The sequence below is a fragment of the Physella acuta genome, unplaced genomic scaffold (assembly GCF_028476545.2).
Source record: "Physella acuta isolate Inbredline_101_S28 unplaced genomic scaffold, ASM2847654v3 ptg000883l, whole genome shotgun sequence".
Lineage (NCBI taxonomy): Eukaryota > Metazoa > Mollusca > Gastropoda > Physidae > Physella > Physella acuta.
Window position 1 is genome coordinate 1 of NW_026732400.1, and position 21,390 is coordinate 21,390.

The window sequence follows — 21,390 nt, forward strand, 5'->3', positions numbered from 1 at the left end:
ATATATAATATCATATATAATATCATATATATAATATCATATATATAAGGCCGATTCTAGTCGGAATAAGATACGCATGCGATACGCATGCGCAATGGAGAGAAACTACGACTTAGCTGCGATGTTTTCGATGGTACTGCGCATGCGTGTGTTTACAACCGCAGAACCCTAATACCAACCCTAATCCTATCCTTAACCCTATCCCTAATCCTAACCCTAACCCTAACCCTAGCCCTAATCCTATCCCTAACCCTATCCCTAACCCTATCCCTAATCCTACCCCTAACCCCTCATTCTAGCCCTAACCCTAGCCATAGGTCACTGCGCATGCGCAGAACTATCTTTTGCCGAAAAATCTTATTCCGAGTAGACACTTCGTATATATAATATTATATATATAATATCATATATATAATATCATATATATAATATCATATATATAATATCATATATATAATATCATATATATAATATCATATATATAATATCATATATATAATATCATATATATAATATCATATATATAATATCATATATATAATATCATATATATAATATCATATATATAATATCATATATATAATATCATATATATAATATCATATATAATATCATATATAATATCATATATATAATATCATATATATAATATCATATATATAATATCATATATATAATATCATATATATAATATCATATATATAATATCCTATATATAATATCATATATATATAATATCATATATATAATATCATATATATATAATATCATATATATAATATCATATATATATATCATATATATAATATCATATATATAATATCATATATATAATATCATATATATAATATCATATATAATATCATATATATAATATCATATATATAATTTCATATATATAATATCATATATATAATATCATATATATATAATATCATATATATAATATCATATATATATATCAGGCCGTGGAATGGCGCCCTCGGGAGCCCCCGGTTAGACTACGGCAGGGGCGCCGCGAACGACCTCTGGCTCGGTTTAATCATCGAATGTCATGTGCAAGCGTGTCAATATTGTAGGGTGCTCTTTAAAACGAACGTAGACGCTATAGTGCTCACAGGATAGCACGGGCGCAAATCGCACCCTGTCTGGGCGCCGGTGGTCGCGCCTGATTCAATTTAGTGAACGACTATACTACCACATCTTATCCATACTCTATCGCATTCTTTAAAACTAACGTGTGCGCCATAGCGCTCAAAGGAAAGCCTGCCGAGCCAAATAGCACCCTGCGGGGGTGCCGGGAGGACGCGCCTGATTCGATTTAGTGAGCTACTATAACCTATTGAATCCATAGCATAACGCACTCTTTAAAACGAACGTAGGCGCCATTGTGCTCAAGGGAGAGCCCGGGGGTCCCAAATAGCCACCTGCCAGGGGGAGGCTCCTGATTCGATGTAGTCAACGATTATTGTTGTCCATCGTGTATAGGCTTTTTTTTTTTTAAACGAACGTAGGGCGCCGAAGTGCTCACATGGGAGCCCGGGGGCGCCTTCGGTCACGCAATTTCCGTGTCGCCGGCGGCTGCATCTGTTGTAGTTTTACAGCTGAATATAATAGCACCCTTTACCCACTATGCAGGGACTCCCAATTAACGGGGATACCAAGTGCAAAGATAGCCGCTCTGGAACTATGGGCGCCAAAACCGTATATTGACTAAAATCGCACCCTATCGGGCGACGCTCAAAAGAAATTTTTTCTTTTTTGCAGAAACCTCCACTGGAGTGTTCTAATCTACTCCCCAAAGTTTCATGGCACTCGGATGAACAGTGTCAAACCGCAATCGACTTTTCTTATAATAAGATGAACCGAATCGCGCCCTGCGTTTGTTTTAAACAGTGCGATAGACTAAGAAAAAGATGAGGATATCATAGTTGTTCACTAAATTGAATTAGGCTCATCGCCGGCACACTGGCAGGGTGTGATTTGGCGCCCCGGGCTATCCTGTGAGCACTATGGCGCCTACGTTACTTTTAAGGATCAACCTGCAATATTGACACAGTGGCACAGGCCATTCGATGAATAACCGAGAGCACCCCTTTACGTCACTGACAGCGGTCGCTGAAGTGTGTTCTACATCACTATTACGGAGAGTACATTCAAAGCTTTCATACAGGACGCACTTGGGCGGTAGCGTGGGCAAACCCCTGCCCCGACAAATATGATCCAAGTAATATAGCGCAGACACTGTTTACATTTAAATAACTCAGTTTTAGAAAACAAGATCACACGTCTAAGAACATAGCATTGGTAACGCACTGATGAAACCCTCTTAAAATATTTCGTCCGACTTTATTCTATCCCCGCAGCAACGCACAGGGACGGGCACGCTAGTCTACTATAAAAATAAAAGTCACCGGTACCCATTAAATCTTAAATAATATGTTCAGGATCGCCAATTATATTAAAACTTAAATGTATAATAACTACATAAACAATTTAAGCAAAATTACTCAGCTTATGTTTTCAATAATAAGAGTTCTCTGCCTCTATCAAAACAGCAGATATGTTCCAACTGATCAGCTTACACGTAATACTGGACCCGTTAACACTAACAGTTATTGTGTAGCTAGAAGTCTCCGTCCCCCCCCCCCTTTCCGAGCTCCCACAATTTTTTCCATGGCTCGCCCTTAAATCACTACCTGTCTGCGGTAGAAATAAACCCACAATCTATCGGTTGCCTCTGAAATATTTGGTCTAATGGGAGCGTGTGTGTGTGTGGGGGGGGGGGCGTTATATAGCTATGCGATATTTTATCTCACTGACGTGCTAATCCATATGTAATTGGCTTATATTGTAACGAGCTGACCCGCTATCTAGTTGTTTTATTTTCTACTTATCAACATTCAACAATTCATAATATGTGAATTCGACACTACCCCCCCCCCCCCATGCGTGATAACATGTGCACTGTAGGTTGCATAAAAAATATCTAGAAACGGCGGAGAATGTACTTTTTTTTAATCATGCTTTTACTTAGTTCACAATGTCCGTTTGTCTGTTAGTAGGTTTTTGCCAAATCTTGTAACTCAGTTTTGACCCACTTCTGATGTAGCGATTTCGTTCAAACTATCCAGATATTTTCATCTACAATGGCAATGCAATTATCTAATTAGACATTAGATAAGTCATCAAAAATTAATTCAAAGATGAGCGCCCGATCAGTCTGCTGAGCTGTGGTTCACACCTAATGTTCGGTCACAGTTGGTTGCCTGAGCGTCGACCACTAACTAGGGGCAGCTAACTATATTGAAAGCTATTATTCGGGTTTTAACGCAAATATTTTTTGTCGTAAACCTATGTGTAGTGTCAACTTAATTTAGAACAGACGACTAAAAAGTGGAAAATAAAACAAGTATAAAAAGCAAGCTTTTAAATGCACCGAAAGTAAGATAATTAAAAAAAAACTTGCTTTCTTTAATTTAATGCACACACGCAACTTTGACCCATTTCTAATGTCTAGACATTTGAATATTAAGGCGCACACCATAACAATAACTCATCCACCTCTAGTGTTACGGTTAGATATCCTCTTCTCTTTGGGGCGGGGTGGGGTAACGTTTTGCCGAGGCTGATCTGGACAAGATCCCGTTTGTCTTTAATGCATTACTACACCCTTCACCCCATCGCCAACTAAGCTTCGATTATTTTGCTAAAATATTAACTGGGTTGTTTCTCTTTGTAGATTGTCCATAAAAATTAGGGGCATGAAAAGAAAACTAAATCTGTTTTAAGCTGTGAGACATTTTATTTCGCGGGGGGGGGGGGGGGGGGGGGGAATTTAAAATTTGCGAAGGGGGGGGGGGGGGCAGACGCTCGTTAAAGTAGCCGTATATTTTCTTTATAGATTATTTATAGATTACTTTTCATTTCTGTGGGGGGGGGGGGTGGGGGTGGGGAGTGCTGATTGGGCGTCCACAGCAGGGAAAAAAATTTAAATTTAAGGACGCTTCTTATGATAAAAATCAATTGTTACCAATGATAATTTAAAGACGCGTAACCTAATTTTTTTTTCTGTGTACATGTATAGCTATCACTGGTAGTCTTAAATAAATGCTAAAGACTTCACTTATTGAAGAATCTTGATACTTGTTTCATGTACTGGTCATAAAGTTAAAAAAAAATTAAACTAAAGCAATTCGTTTCTTTAATAAGGAAAAAAATACCGTTATTTCTTCTCATGTTAAAAAGGGTGTAACTGCCAACATATAAGCGCTAAAGCTTTGTGACAGCTCGCTGATGTTCGCGTGGTGGTTGTGGGGTGTGAGTTACATCCAGTTATCCCCAGGCTTACACCATCAGCACAGCGTGGTTCAACTGCGGTGCTAGAGCCTGTTGTGTGGAGTCTCAGTCGGGCTTGTTCGCCGTGGTGCGTACTCGATTTTAAATTGCTGCTGTGTGTAGTGGCACACTGACGCCAAGTTAATGATAGACTGAAGTAAGTGGCATTTTGACAGTTAATTTGTTGCAGATTGACGCCAAGTAGCTACAGCGTGTAGTAAGTTAGTGGCATACCGGCACCTCTTAGTGGCAAACACCAGTAAGTGTTAGGTTAACGCTTTAGTGACTCGTATATGCCAGCTAGTGGTAGACGAGGCCAGTTAGAGATGGATCACCGCCAGTTAGAGATGGACCACCGCCAGTTAGAGATGGATCACCGCCAGTTAGAGATGGACCACCGCCAGTTAGTGTAAAGCGCTACTGTTGAGCGCATCACTGCTGCCCCACGTCACGGTCGTAGATCAGTTCCCCTTGTCTTTTATTGGCTGAACGTTACCACTGCTGGTGAACGCAAATGGAGACCGCTGTACTGTAGCATTAATTAAGCTTTATCTACGGTCAGTTCGACGTCATCCGATTTCACAGTAGCATGGGACATAATCGCGCTCGGTGCGTGGCTGGGAGTACAGCCCCATAGTAGAGTTTCTGGATAGTGCTGTTGTGTGGGGTAGGTTTTTTTTCCCCAGTTGTTTGCCTCTTTTTATATTTTGTCATAATATTACTGTGTAAATTACAGAAGTGGGAATGTATTTTCAGTGTGTTAGTGTTAACCGTAATATATATTTTAATCGCTAAGCAAAAGGTAGGCTAAGTAAAGTTGAAAAAAAAAATAACCTTGTTAAATATTTCTTATGAACAGACGTAAGATAATGTGCTTTGATGCAATAAAATTGTAGGGAGTATTTCAGTATTAGATTGTTTGTTCTATTCATTGGCATTTATCTGGAGATAATGGCATATTGAAATACATTTAATAATACAATGTTTTTGTTGATTAACACAAAAAGTCATCAAGAAATTATGATAAGACCTGTTCATTTAAACTTAGATCTGTTTATTTAAACTAAAAAAAAAAACGCACAATGGTCGGACACCTGGTATAATAATTGTAATAGTTGACCCGTGGGGTCAACAGCTATCTGGGCGATTATCTCAAGTGTTATCTTGACCCCTACGGATACGTACCATAGTTTAAATCTCCAGTTTTATCTCTTATGCCATCTGATATCGTGACGCTTTATCTTAGTTTTTTGTTTTGGTTGGGCTTGATATCATATGTATTTTAAATGTGTTGCTAATCGACAGGTGGGACGTGATCATGTAATAATAGTAACAATTGCTACGTGATTGAGATGACATCTATCTTAGGTGTTAGTGGTGTGTAACTGTAACAACACGCTAACTTTTGACAGGGTATTTGTAGGTGTTGTTGGTGTGAGAAGCTCCGTGTAACTTTAACAGCACGATAACTTTTGGCGGGGTTTTCGTAGGTGTTGTTGATGTGAGAATCCCTGACTAACTTTAACAGCACGATAACTTTTTCGGGGTTTTCGTAGGTGTTGTTGGTGTGAGAAGCCCTGTGTAACTTTAACAACACGATAACTTTTGGCGGGGTTTTTGTAGGTGTTGTTGGTGTGAGAAGCCCTGTATAACTGTAACAACACGATAACTTTTGGCGGGGTTTTCGTAGGTGTTGTTGGTGTGAGAAGCCCTGTGTAAATTTAACAGCACGATAACTTTTGACGAATTTTTCGAATTCCTTTATAGTAGTCGTACATATATCACATCACGTATTTACTTTTTTTTGCCCTCCTCCGCGCCCCTATTATTATTATCACCAGGAAAAATCCTAATCCTCACTCTTAAAGTGACGTCAAAGCATCTTATCCTCTACCATAGAAAACCCATTATTTAAGCGAAAATTAACATGTTTTCATCACCCTAACGTCTAGGTCGTCTTACACAATATATGCTGGGTCACTCTCACACACCCCCCCCTGTTTTAATTTTTTCATTTTTTGGGTGCCCCTTTTATCACAGAGGGACTGAAATATCTGGGAGCGAGTCCTGGTAATTATTGCTGAAATATCAGCCAGCAGCTCAAGCGAAAGGTTTCTTTGATATTCATTTTCTGCTTAATGCGATCGTTTAGAATTTTTTTTTTTTTTTTTTTTGCAAAGTTCCCTTCTGTTAAAATGATATCAAATTACTCCAAACTCGATTATAAAAAATTCAAGTGAACCTAAGGTTTTATTTTCTGCGTGTATGGCGTATTATCGTTAGAGTTTAAATAACAGTTTAATTAATCAAATCACATTTCAGCTGAATTAGCTTAAAATAATACGGTGAACAGAAATATCACGCAGTGTATTTGCATTTATCCGCATACCTATTTTTAGATTCGAATCCGAGAACAAAGCATAAACTGAACAAATGCCATGTACCGTCTAGACGGCATACTCATACATTAGGGCCGTTTTTACGCTTGATATAAGACATTATTTATACTCTTGCAGGTATTTCCTTAAGACTTGAGCTGAATTTTAATGTACGGGTCACTAGCTTTCAACCCTGCTGTTTTCTATTATCAGGTTAGAAAGAGAGGATTTGTATTGTTGTAGGCTTAACGCTAGTAGTGACTGCGTGTGGTCTCATACAACTTTTTATGGTCTCGTCAAAGAGGTCAGATTTGTCAGAATATGTCCGAATGTACTCCTTGTTCCGGTCAAGCTATAGAGCGATTAGTCGGCTCGATTTTGTTTTACAGTTTGAAGGGCTTAGGGCCTATCTTGATTTATATTCTTGAATATAAACAAAATCGACAGGTGTATACATGACCAGCAGTAGTCTAATAGCGTGTCTCTTTTCAGAACAATGAAGAATCCAAGTGTCTCTGACAAAATGGCAGCATCCCCGGACAAAATGGCAGCATCCCCTGACAAAACGGTTACTTTGTCCGACAAGATGGCTACCCTGTCTTCCATTTGGGAGTCCTACGCCCAGCTGGTCAGATGGCGCCATGACCGACTCACGGAGCAGAAGTTACAGGTAAGCTTTTTACCTGATCTTTACTTGTCACATCCTTATGTGTTCTTACCTTTATTTCCAACATCTTGGCCTTGCGTGTTTAATCTACATTTCAACTCCAGCTGTAATTTATAATTAGTATACGAAGGCATGTTTGACACAGATAATTTGTTTTGTTTCCACTACAACTGTGTGTATGTTAATTAGCATAGTATATCCGTCACAACCAAGACGTTTAATTCACCAACCTTGCTGCTGTAGTGCGGCCAGTTCAACCTTTCTTACATCAAATATTTAAAATCAACCTTTATCTATGGACGGCCGTCTAGTGGAGATATTAGATTCTCAAACGTTGCACTCACCGTCTGAGTATTTTAACATTTCAACATTTACAACAAATGTTCCTTAAATAAAACAAGTATAAAAACTCTTATTATAGTAAACTTTTGCATGCACTGAAAATTAAAATTCATCTTTAGTAAAAGCATTGGTTCCTTAAAAATGTACTAAAAAATAATTTGAATGTGAAGCGACAGGTGCAGATTACTACACACTAATTCAGTAAATCTGATCACAAGCAAGGCCAGGCCAGGGTGATGACATGGCCAGAGATGGTGGGCGAATGACCATTGCTGGACACGACATGTTATATCTTTGTATCTTCGTATCAGGGTAAACAAGCAGAGACCCAGAGAGTTATATAACTGTTGTTGTCTGGATTAGGGCCAGATGTGGGCTGTGGTGAGGGGGAGAATGGGTTGTAAATATTCAGGGCTGATTACCTATAACCTGTGTGACAGACAGCTGTGTAGGTGGTGGGGTCGTTACTGACACAGGTTGTGTGTAGCCGGTCTGATGCATATGTGAGTGGTCAACTGTAAGACAGTAATGATGCACTCGTACTTTGACTGATACATGATGCAGTCATGTGGTCATATGTATAGCTGATATAATAACTATGACTTAACACTGAAGTCCCTTATATGTTTATGTAAATGTAACGCTAATTATTATTTTTTTGGTTGACGAATTTAATGTAATGATTTAGTTATGAAGATAATATGATAATGCTTTGGCTTTTTTTGACATGCTGCCAATGTCTATGTGTGCGTGATGAATGTTATCTACTGCAGGTCTGTGTTTTTTGTGTGCCTAACATGTGCCTGATAGAGATGAATGTAGGCACGTTTCTGTTGTGTGTGCGTGTGTTTGTGCGTGCGTGTGTGTGTGTGACTACTGTATATAGTATATTGCTTGTAAAAGCTGTGTTGACTTGTTATATGCTTACTTGTTTGTTGACTTGTCATGTGTTGATTTGTGGTTTAACTTTTCGTGTGTTGACTAGTGTGTTCGCTTATATATTGACTTGTCATATGTTGTCAAATGTTGATTTGTCGTGTGTTGACTGGTGTGTTGGCTTGTCATATGTTGTCAAATGTTGATTTGTCGTGTGTTGACTGGTGTGTTGGCTTGTCATATGTTGTTTTGCACATTTTACATTATACTTTTTTACCTAGCTCAGGAACAGTATCCAATGACAATTTTAAAATACATTTTTGTTTCAGTATAATATTGTAATCGACACATCTATTTTAGCACTGTGAACCCAACAAACGCTGTATACTCTTCATATCTGGGGAAATAGTCCGGGCCTTTGTTTCAGTTTTTCTTTCAGCCTGTGTTTATTTAACGTGAACCGCTCACACTCAGTTTCCTTAAACAAAGGATTCCAGTGCTTGATTCTACTTCCTACTTCGTTTACACGACCTATTTCAGCAAGAAGCAGAAGAAAAACCCTTCATCACAACTTGTCTACTATTAAAACTCCATAAAGATTACTCAACATTTCGAACATGGACCTCTACAGCAGAAATAATTTGTATAAACCCAAAGAGTTAAAATCATAGCGCACTGCTACTAATAAAAAAGTACAAATAAATGTAAAGTAGTACAATGCTACCAAAACTGATTGAATGAAAGTATGTTATTCCCACATCAAACAAGAAAAAAGTGCCTACGCCGGTTGTGACAACTTTTTCGTCCATTATGAGTGGAATATGTAACGAAAAGTTAACCCACACCCAGTATGTGTTTGATCTCCACCCATCAACATCTGTGTACATCGCTCAAAAACGCAGTGGAATTAAAGTAGTCAGGAAACTCTTCAGTTAGGCCAACCTTATATACATCACGTGCATTTTTATGTAGCGACTTAGCTAAACCCGGCTGACCTTGGTTGGTAAACCAGAGCAACTAAACCAGAGCAACGTCGACGTGAAGAACGCACCTCCCGTACTCGGCTGACATTGGCCGAAAACAGGTTACAATTTTACATCAACTGCAGAATGTAGATCTTGTTGGGTTTTGTTTTTCTCAGCGTAATTTCCCCCTCCCCCTCCACACTTTCTGACCGCATTTTAGTGGGTAGACGCTTCATAGGCGTGCCGCTGTGAATACTTGAATAAAAGGAGGGGGGGGGGGCACTAAAATACATGTTTCTATGCTATTTGTCATTTGCTTACATGTCATATTGCTTGTGAAATTTACCATGCCTTCTACTAGTATTTAACAGCCATTTCACATTGTGTATTTGCTTGCCGTTTTTATTTCTCGTGTCTTTTTATCTGCCTACATGCCATGTCTTGTCATTTACATATATGCCATTTATGTCATCTGCCTACATGCCATGTCTTGTCATCTGCCTAAATGTCATGTCCTGTCATCTGCCTACATGCCATGTCTTGTCATCTGCCTACATGCCATGTCTTGTCATCTGCCTACATGCCACGTCTTGTCATCTGCCTACATGCCATATCTTGTCATCTGCCTACATGCCACGTCTTGTCATCTGCCTACATGCCATGGTTTGTCATCTGCCTACATGCCATGTCTTGTTATCTGCCTACATGCCACGTCTTGTCATCTGTCTACATGCCACGTCTTGTCATCTGCCTACATGCCACGTCTTGTCATCTGCCTACATGCCATGCCTTGTCATTTACATATATGCCATTTATGTCATCTGCCTACATACCATGTCTTGTTATCTGTCTACATTCCACTTCTTGTCATTTACTTACACGTCACATTTGCTCTGTCACGAGTATGCATGTCACAATCTTGTTATCACTCGTCTTGTCAACACTTTTCATGTCGTGTTTTAGTTATCGCCCCTCACGTGCCTGCATGCTATGTGAAATACCGGTAAGATGGAAAGTGTTTCTCACAGCCCCTTCCCGGACACGTCCACCGTCTCTCGGACGAAATAGAAAAAAATAAAACCATACCACCATTTTTATCGCATGCCTCCGTGAAGTTTAAAGATCCCCCTTCCCCTCCGGAACCAAATGTCTGAACGAAACCTGGTTGGGAAAACGCAAATAGAGCAAAACAGCCTCTCTACCCACATTCCCTCATGTATTAGTTTGTTTATGGTTGTCTTAAGCTACACATTTTATGCGTAAATAGCGAAAAAAAAGTATAAAATGGTAGCCCTTAATTAATGTCGTGGATATTTTTTTTGTCCAGCGAAACAGAACTCGAGATGTTTGAAACTTTAAAAAATTGTGTTTTATTTTTAAAACGTCTGGTGTAGCGTATTTTAAACTGCTGGTTTGTTGTACTACATACGTGATGTCACAAATCTCCTACATACACACACACTCGCGCTCGTTTTAATTCTTAATGCCTGGGGGGGGGGTCTTCTAACTATTTTCTTGCATTAAACACGTCGCAGGTTAATTAATGCACGTATAAAACAAGACCACAAAATATGGTCCAAGAAATAATCGTCCAAATATCCCATTCAGTGACGATCGAGTCATCCGAGTTGACCAGATGGGTTCAATCATTACTGTTGCCATGGATTTAGCTATCAAAGCGGCCGTTAAAATTAAAATAAAACAAAATGAAAGATAACCTTCAGCCTGAAAAAGAAATGTCATATATTAAATATATGTCATATATTAAATATGTCATATATATGTCATATATTAAATATTTAAATATATTAAATATGTCATATATATGTCAGCGTCCTTTACATAACAAGTTTATAGTTGACAGCTAAACCACGTGAACGAATATATCAGCCCCACCCCTTACTCCTCTCCCCATTGCTTTACATATCCATTTTTTGCTCTAATTCTGGTGTATTTTCTTGACCCTGTTCCTGTTATGCAACTGTAAAAAAAAAGCGACATGCGCCGGTTAAACACCTCATTTTTTTTTTCCTTACGTTAGTTTACATTACAATCTAGGTTTCACTCTCTGGGGTTAGATTATGTAACTTTCTACCACGGCGGGAAGTAGCGTCCCCGCACTGAAGTTAAAGCTCGTCTGCTGGATTAGATGTTGCCGCCCAAATCGTCTGCTAGATGTTCGCCGTCAAGTCTAGCAGTGCCGTGTAAAAAGAGCGCAGAAACGGACCGTGCTATATGTTTGTATAGGAGAAGTAATAATGGCCTAGCGGCGGGACATCTACCACAGACTCACTCGTTACACACAACCTGATTACTTGATTACAGTGTTTCTTCCAGACTTCCGGACACTGTTAGAAGTATATATTTTCTATATAAATTCCATTGCGTTCGGGGGGGGGGGGGGGCTTGATTACAAACATATTGGTACCAGAACACCACCAAACCAGTTTTTTTTTTACACAGGGCAGATAGAAAAAATCAGATGTTTTTCAACTCTTCAGTTGCATGTATGTTCCTGAGTTTTAACTGCAGGTCCCCTTCAGTTTTTATGTTAATATTTTCCTGGAATAAAACCCCCAAAGTGAAGAGACACTAGACATGAGTGTTACTGCAATATCATACAAATATTAATACTGACCCTTGCGTTGACAATTATGTTTTAAGTATGTACTTCATTCTCTAAATATAGAACAATTTATTATTAAACAATCAAATCGATTAGGTAACCATTATATTTATTGTCACATATTACATCACAAGTCTAATCAGTAATCCTCTGTTGTGGTAAAAATATTTTTTTCTTGATCTAAACGTAAACAGATAGGTCATTAGGCTTAACAACCTGCCTCATACATAGCTAACGGGAATCACATTTTTCGTTTTCTGTACGCTACAAGTGTGTATATGTGTACATAGATTTCATATCCGCTTTGACTTGAAAACAACTTTCGGCTTGATCGTGTGGTGACAGTTTCGTTTGAGTCGACCTGACTCAGGTTCACGCTGTAGCTGTGGTCGATGTGGGCTAACATGGAATCTTTGTTTACATTTCAGCAACAGAGGTTTGTGCTGGACAAGTTCGTTGACCAGTTTATCAACATTAGTCTGGTGGACCGGGTGGACGTTTGTATAGGGTGAGTTGGTCAGTTTATCAACATTAATGTATGGTGAGTTGGTCAGTTTATCAATATTAGTCTGGTGGACCGGGTGGACGTTTGTATAGGGTGAGTTGGTCAGTTTATCAACATTAATGTATGGTGAGTTGGTCACTTTATCAACATTAGTCTGGTGGACCGGGTGGACGTTTGTATAGGGTGAGTTGGTCAGTTTATCAACATTAATGTATGGTGAGTTGGTCAGTTTATCAACATTAGTCTGGTGGACCGGGTGGACGTTTGTATAGGGTGAGTTGGTCACTTTATCAACATTAGTCTGGTGGACCGGGTGGACGTTTGTATAGGGTGAGTTGGTCAGTTTATCAATATTAGTCTGGTGGACCGGGTGGACGTTTGTATAGGGTGAGTTGGTCAGTTTATCAACATTAATGTATGGTGAGTTGGTCAGTTTATCAACATTAATGTATGGTGAGTTGGTCACTTTATCAACATTAGTCTGGTGGACCGGGTGGACGTTTGTATAGGGTGAGTTGGTCAGTTTATCAATATTAATGTATGGTGAGTTGGTCACTTTACCAACATTAATGTATGGTGAGTTGGTCAGTTTACCAACATTAATGTATGGTGAGTTGGTCAGTTTAACAACATTAATGTAGGTGAGTTGGTCACTTTATCAACATTAATGTATGGTGAGTTGGTCAGTTTAACAACATTAATGTATGGTGAGTTGGTCAGTTTATCAACATTAATGTATGGTGAGTTAGTCACTTTATCAACATTAATGTATGGTGAGTTAGTCAGTTTAACAACATTAATGTATGGTGAGTTGGTCAGTTTATCAACATTAATGTATGGTGAGTTGGTCACTTTATCAACTTTAATGTATGGTGGGTTGATCACTTTATCAACATTAGTCTAGTGGAGAGATTAAACGTTTGTAGAAGGTGACATTGGAGTGACCCATTATTTTAATATAGCTTGCTTTCAATTTTCGCCCCAGTATTGGAGAAAGAATACGCATCATCAAACCTTTATTCTTTTGTAGCTGCTCTGCATTTTTAAAATAGGAAAGCTAAAAATAAAACAAGCCAAGTTTTTTAGTGGGAATTTTTTGTACGGTAAACATTGGCCTTGAACTCAACAGATGTAGGGCAGGCCGGTGTATTCCATGTGGGAGAAAGCTCGCACTTTTAGAATTGAGTAAATTCAACTCACCCAGATAAATCATTTCTCGTTGACCATCATGCTAATCTGTTTGCTAACAGCAACGGTAATTTCCGTTATAACCGACTTACGTAAAACGTAGTTTGTCCGTTCACTTCTTCCCACCATTATAAATCACTACCAGGACAGCGCTTTATCGTGCTTAAGTTTTTATTTCTTTTCGGGTTCCATTGTTTGTGTTAAGATTAGGGTTGTCGACAGTGTTATGGCTAAACAAGATACAGCTTAGGGCTCACGCTTTCTTGTCCCGGCCAAGCCCCCCCCCCCCCCCGCACATTTTTTTAAAAACTATTTTTTAAATTCTTTTCTTTTTTTTTTCAAACCGTGGTGGAGGCCGAGTTTGCTTTCCACTTACACACTCATTTTTTTATTTGCAGACTTCGTTTTAAAAATGCAATTATTTGGCTCCTGACACATACTATCAGGACTTAACAAAGGCCCCCATATCGAAGATAACTTAGCGCCTTATGAAATATAAATCAGGTCATGGTGGTACAAGTAAAACAAAAAGACATCGACTACGTCTTGCCCACGTTTTAATAAGTTCTGTGAATTCTAACTTGACTCTATGCAGTCCTACTAAATTAGCCTAAAGCTGTTCAGTTTCTATCACTAACCAAAAAAAAAATTATACACATGACAAATTTACTTCCTACGGAAATTCCCCATTTTGTAATAACCAGAAGATTTGAATGGCTTAGAAATGCTGAAGCATGTTGTTGAATAGAGCTACTGAGTTAAACAAAAAACCACTTCACATTGACAGGATCAGTTCAGTGTAAAAATAGATTAGTCTATTGCGTAATAAAATTATATTATGCCAAAGTTAAATTGAAAGAGTGGACTGTTTGGTATTTAGTGTTGTGTGCCAGTTGTAGCTTCTCTTTAAGTCTATAGATCTCCATGTTTAGTGCTGTATTTGTGTGCAGGGAAATGAGGAACATTGCCAACGAGTTGAGTCAAGAGTTCATGAGGAACGTGGATGCCGTGACGAGGAACGTGGATGTTGGACCAAGGAACCTCACAGAGGAGGATGTCACTCGCTGTCTGGAGGATTATATGCTGAGAGGCAGGGGTTGGCGGCTGTTGTATGTTGTAGAGAGGGTTGGCGTCAAGGTGAGTCAATCATACTGAGAGGCAGGGGTTGGCGGCTGTTGTATGTTGTAGAGAGGGTTGGCGTCAAGGTGAGCCAATTATACTGAGAGGCAGGGGTTGGCGGCTGTTGTATGTTGTAGAGAGGGTTGGTGTCAAGGTGAGTCAGTCATACTGAGAGGCATGGGTTGGAGGCTGTTGTAGAGAGGGTTGGCATCAAGGTGAGTCAATAATACTGAGGCATGGGTTGGAGGCTGTTGTATGTTGTAGAGAGGGTTGGTGTCAAGGTGAGTCAGTCATACTGAGAGGCAGAGGTTGGCAGCTGTTGTATGTTGTAGAGAGGGGGAGGGGTTGGCGGCTGTTGTATGTTGTAGAAAGGGTTGGCATCAAGGTGAGTCAATCATACTGAGTGGCAGGGGTTGGAGGCTGTTGTATGTTGTAGAGAGGGTTGGCGTCAATGTGGGTCAGTCATACTGAGAGGCAGGGGTTGGAGGCTGTTGTATGTTGTAGAGAGGGTTGGTGTCCAGGTGAGTCAATCATACTGAGAGGCAGGGGTTGGAGGCTATTGTATGTTGTAGAGAGGGTTGGCGTCCAGGTGAGTCAATCATACTGAGAGGCAGGGGTTGGCGGCTGTTGTATGTTGTAGAGAGGGTTGGTGTCCAGGTGAGTCAATCATACTGAGAGGCAGGGGTTGGCGGCTGTTGTATGTTGTAGAGAGGGTTGGCGTCAAGGTGAGTCAGTCATACTGAGAGGCAGGGGTTGGCGGCTGTTGTATGTTGTAGAGAGGGTTGGTGTCAAGGTGAGTCAGTCATACTGAGAGGCAGGGGTTGGAGGCTGTTGTATGTTGTAGAGAGGGTTGGCGTCAAGGTGAGTCAGTCATACTGAGAGGCAGGGGTTGGCGGCTGTTGTATGTTGTAGAGAGGGTTGGTGTCAAGGTGAGTCAGTCATACTGAGAGGCAGGGGTTGGAGGCTGTTGTATGTTGTAGAGAGGGTTAGCATCAAGGTGAGTCAGTCATACTGAGAGGCAGGGGTTGGAGGCTGTTGTATGTTGTAGAGAGGGTTGGCGTCAAGGTGAGAATCAGAGAGGCATTGGTTGGAGGCTGTTGTATGTTGTAGAGAGGGTTGGTGTCAAGGTGAGTCAATCAGAGAGGCAGTGGTTGGCAGCTGTTGTTATGTTATGTTAACAAGTTAACCTAAGTCATAGATGCATAAGAGCTGCATAAAAACCTGTTAAACACTTTCAGTTAGATCACTGCATGCTGTATCTAGGCTGTAGTTACACTGACCAGAAGACTCGGATCAGCTGAAATGTTGCATGTGTAACAGATGTAATATTTGTGTGCTCCACTCCCCAGGGGGTGACCCAGCGCCATGACCTGTGTGAGGTACTCCTGAACCTGCTGCCCTACTGCTCACACATGAAGCCAGCCTACCCTGATGGGATGCACAGCAAAGACGGAGAAGATGCCACCTCTGAGAGGCTGTGTCAGACTTTAGATGGTGAGAATTGTTTGTAGAAATATGGAACCTATGTGTACCTGATATCAATGTAGAAAAGTAAAAATTTGACAAACCAAAATATTAAAAATGTGTCAATAACATGGATTTTAGATACAAATGTATGCTTATGATCGTTTACAGCCCAATTTAATTCTAGAATATCGTTGGTGTTTTTGTTTGGGGTTGGGGGTGGGGGGTGGGGGTTATTGGGAAGCAATATGTGATTGGGTTTCTGTTTCATTTTTTACAAATAATTTTAAGTTGAAACAAAGTCATTAAAATGATACCCAGTGTTTATTACTTAATACCTAATCATGTTTAATCACCCTACTTGTATCAGAGATGTAAAAACTTGTCTATAACCCTGTGCAGAAACCTACAACACAGCCCTGCCCCTAAGCTCCTGCTTCCAGCTGATCAAGTCCTCCAGGCTGAAACAGCTGGGCTGCCCCAGTCTACAGACCATGAAGCTCAGGAGGGTGGAGAGTTCAGCCTCACAGTTAAACAAGCTGAAGGTTAAAGGTCACAAGGAGGGGAAGGTCAGGAAAAGGATGACCAGGTCAACACCATCAAAAAGGTGAGGAATGTATAGCCCATGTCCTGTGTTAGATATGCTCCATACTCATCTCTATAAGACTGCCTTATGGATGGCCTCTGTAACCCTACTACAGGCATTTTCTCTTTGTGTAACAAATGCACTTTAGACATAACAAATACCTTAAAGGCAGTTTTTTTTTTCTGTTACAAACGCCATTTAACCAACTTTGTAACTTATGCCCTAATGCATATTTTCTTCATCTGTAACATTTTCTATTAAATACATCCTTCACATTTATATATGCCATGCACATCTTGTATGAATTCTGCATGACCTATACACATCTATACAAGATCTGACCTATTCTACTGTGAGATCTGTGAAAATTTGACTTTAAACAAAATTGACTATGACTTAGTAGGTTAATCTAGACCATGTCACATCAAAGCAGAGAGCTCAGACAAGCTGTTTAGGCTGCACACAGTACACAGCAGATATACAGTAACACAGCAACTACACAGCAGATATACAGTAACACAGCAACTACACACACTGCCCAACTAGAGTAGACCTTCATTTAAATAGCCATGAATGTATAATTTATGCTGGGATTAAGCTGGGGAGGATTAGGCTGGACTTTTAATGAATGTAGTAACTTCAGTTATGACTTGCATATTTTCATCTTAAATTTCTTTAAATTACCATGAAGTAAATTTCAATTTTAAGTAACTAATTAAAATGACATTTTTAAAATTTCAACACACATTTACATCACAAAAAAATCGATTGAGCATATCCAGTAACAAAATAAAGAAAACACTGTTGTATTTGTTTCTTAAAAAGTTTTCTAATCTTTGTCATGGTAAACATCATTTATTGCAGGACATTACCTATTTCAAAGTCTGAGTCAGACAATGAAGAGTCCACAAACACTGAAGCACACACACGCCCTGAAGAAAGGAAGTCACGACATCCAAAGTACAAAAGGGGCTTACGAAGCCACATTTGGTCACCTCTGTCAAAAGATGATGATTCAGAAACTGATGATGACTATGCTGCCCTATTGGGCCACATTGAAGAAAAACAAGTAGCAATTACTGGTTATCACCTGGTCCGAATTATTTTAAAACTTCTTCTCTCACTTGGTGAGTTGGATTTACATCAGAACGTCAGGGGCAGAGCACTCTCAGCTACAATTCTACCTCACATTTTGTACTTTGTGACATGTTTCCGGCAGCAAGTTTCTAAGCACGAGGAGATGTCTGGTATCATTAAAGCAGAAAAATGGCTTGACACTCATCATACAGCGCCAGATAACAGCGAGTCACCTAAACATGCTGCTGGTGCTGATCCTACTCACCTGGAAAGTTCTGGCTTTGGTGTGGGGAACGGTCCTGGCAGTTCTGAAGGGACACTTCCAGAAGAGGAGAGTGAGGTGGCCCCCTGGGGTGGGGCACACAGGGTGGCCCTGTTGAAGCAGTCTGTCAGAGCTGTGCTGACTCTCGCTGCCATAGTGGCCACACAACAAAATGGAGTCAGAATAATCATGAATCTCAACATCTTTGACACCTTGCTGGATCTGTAAGTTCTGGATTTTCTTCATCACATAACACATTATTTACACGTTTTCAATATTATTGTTATATCATTATTATTATAAATTTATGTTTTCATTTGTTTATTATTATTATTTTGTTTTTAATTTATCATTTATGTGATGCTATGTACTTGCCATTTTTATTGTCTTAAGATCTTTAATTAGATATTTAACTAAATATTTCAAGTTCAGATGTTTAATAGTACAAATTAAAAACATTTTTTATGCGTAAATTTGTATTAAATATATTAAAAATTAACTTTTTAAAAAACAATCAAACTTTTAAATACTATTTCAGCAACATCTTAGATTCTTTAATACCAGTGGGCTTGTCTTCACACACAAGTAGTGGATCAGCGACTCTACTAGCAGACAGTGAGGCCAGGGTAGCCATGGACATGGTCTGTGGTCTGATGCAGCTCATGCAAGTTGTCTACAGCAACCTTCCCTTCAACCCTTCAAGCATCATTGATGCTAACCACCTCACCTCTAAGTTCACAGAGTTTGAAGTTTCCCAAAGAATAAAACGTCTAATGCAGTATATTGAGTTCCATGCCCATGAAGTAGAGAAAACCCCACCTAGCAGTGAAATATTTGAGATGTCTTCATCCTTAGACAGCTCAGTTGTAGCCGGAGGTAAAATTGCTACACAAAATGAACTTTCAACTCAAACTTTTGAAGTTCCATTGGTTGTGGGGAACGGTTGTGCTTTGACTTTAGAAAAAAGTGTTTGTGGTTCTGAGGGAACTCCTGTGGATAGCCCTGAATATGAAACAAAAAATGTGAAAAATGTATTAAAATGTGAAAACAACAATGGTGTGGATAGTACAGAAAAATGTGAGCAACTCTCAGACCTGGGTGGATCCTCATCCAGTGATCCTACAGACAAACTTTCCCATTCATCTGATGTGAAAAACTTACAGACAGTTGATCCATCAGCTGATGTGGTGCGTTGTTTAGGCACACTGATCACAACAGTGAAGGGGATCAAAGTTAACTACATCCATTCTATGAAGTGTTTAAAGAGCCGACACAGGAAGTGTGAGTACGGCTCATACTATGACCACCATCATGACATCCTCGGCTCACCCTACTACTCCAGAGTCAGTGCTGCCCAGAGTGGCAGTGTCAACCCAGATGCTGACTACAGCGCCAGTGCTCGGGATAAAAAAAAGTTATTTGCCGATCAACAGGCGCCACTGTATTGTGTGGTCGCTGAACTTTCAACCTATCTGCTGGAGTACATCTCAGAAGCCAAGTTCAAGGCCAGTCATGTTCAGGTCATGTCGACACTGCGGTCTGTTGGGGTCTGCTGCTGCCTGCAGCCGGAGAGACTGATCTCATCTTTTGTTCCACAGCTCCAGCATTTCTCACCCGCCATCCGCAGCTACGCAATGGACACCCTGACATCCATGCTGCTGGATCAGTTCCACGGAGCTCTTGAGAGCCCGGATAGCCCCAAGCTTCAGGCCAGCACAAAAAGCTGGGGGAAGAGGAGAGCAAAGAGTGAGGAGCGTGCCGTGTTCCTGCAGGAGTCCACTAGGTGTGTCCACTGTTACCTGGAGGGCTCCAGCCCCCTCTTGTATGGGCTCCCCAGTGCTCTAGACTCTGGCTTTTCTAGTTGCGATCTAGAAGAAATGAGGAAGCAGAGACTGCTAGACAGGTGGAAGTCATTGAGGACTTTTAGGAAGTTGATCCTGTCGCTAGATGAGAACTTAGCTTTAACATGTGCTAAACATTTGATGACTTTAGCTATCAGGGGTAACAATGAGATCAAAGAGGAATTATTTTTTGGTGTTTATCTTCATGTACTTCATATGAAAGTCCAGCTGGCAGGGTACAAACCTGATGCTTTATCCTCTGATGATGTTCTGTCTGAAACATCAACCCATCTGAAAGATGAGTTGAATCATGGGCTCACTAACACCAGCCATTTTTGTAACTTAAGCTCAGGTTCCATGATCAATTCTCAGGAATCACTTCTGGATTCTGTTATAGGGGGAGTAACTCCGTCAGAACTATCTTCCACTGATGACATAACATTTGACGGGTCAGTGCCAAGCTCAGTCATGCTCCTGTCAGTCTCAGCCCTGCCCTATGTGCTGCAGGTGGACAAGGTCATGTCCATCTTCTTGGCCAAGGGTGGGCTGGCCAAGCTGACTAAGCTGCTGGAGTACGACCAGTTGCGAGCCCCAGTCATGAGTGTGTTTGAGGCCCTGGTCATGATAGACGAGCGTCGGCTGAGTGGCAACACGTCTGACAACAAGACAGTGTACGAGGGTGGGAGCATCATCCAGACCTTTATTGACACACTGGCCAAGCGCACATGCACGGTCACCGCCACGCTCCAGCAAATACAGCTGCGAAACTCCCAAGGGGAGAATTCTCCAGATTCCCCGCCTTTGTTAGGGGAAGATAACGACTTCCTAAAATTTTACAAGGAGAATTTGTCTTCATCCCCCAAGTCAGATGATCAGCCTAAGCAAGTAGATGGAGAGGATAAAGAGAAAAGAGAACTGCATGACTGTGTCACTGACACAAATGAATCATTGCCTGTCCTACTGGACATGTGGAAGACTTGCGCCAAGCTGTGCATGAACAGTCGCATGTTTAGAGCCTGCTACCGGGACTCACCTTGTCTCTATGTGGTACAGGTAAGTGTTTTATTATTTGGCTTTTTAAAATTAAGCTTGTTTAATTTTCTGGCAGGTTAACTGCTTTTTCACATTTTGTTGTATAGTTATATATAAAACAGCA

The 21,390-nt window shown here is 40.3% G+C and overlaps 1 protein-coding gene across 1 annotated transcript in view; it reads left to right on the forward strand.

Moving 5' to 3' along the window:
* Positions 1-4,904: 4,904 nt before the first annotated feature.
* The window catches only part of LOC131952639 (lysosomal-trafficking regulator), a 58,547-nt gene continuing 42,061 nt past the window's right edge, over positions 4,905-21,390 (forward strand). The window contains exons 1-8 of the mRNA XM_059315384.1: positions 4,905-5,005; positions 7,209-7,386; positions 12,621-12,700; positions 14,836-15,022; positions 16,354-16,498; positions 16,871-17,075; positions 17,919-18,617; positions 18,932-21,287. Coding sequence (XP_059171367.1) covers positions 7,213-7,386; positions 12,621-12,700; positions 14,836-15,022; positions 16,354-16,498; positions 16,871-17,075; positions 17,919-18,617; positions 18,932-21,287 — 3,846 coding nt within the window. The 5' untranslated portion in view covers positions 4,905-5,005; positions 7,209-7,212. The remainder of the gene's footprint in view (positions 5,006-7,208; positions 7,387-12,620; positions 12,701-14,835; positions 15,023-16,353; positions 16,499-16,870; positions 17,076-17,918; positions 18,618-18,931; positions 21,288-21,390) is intronic.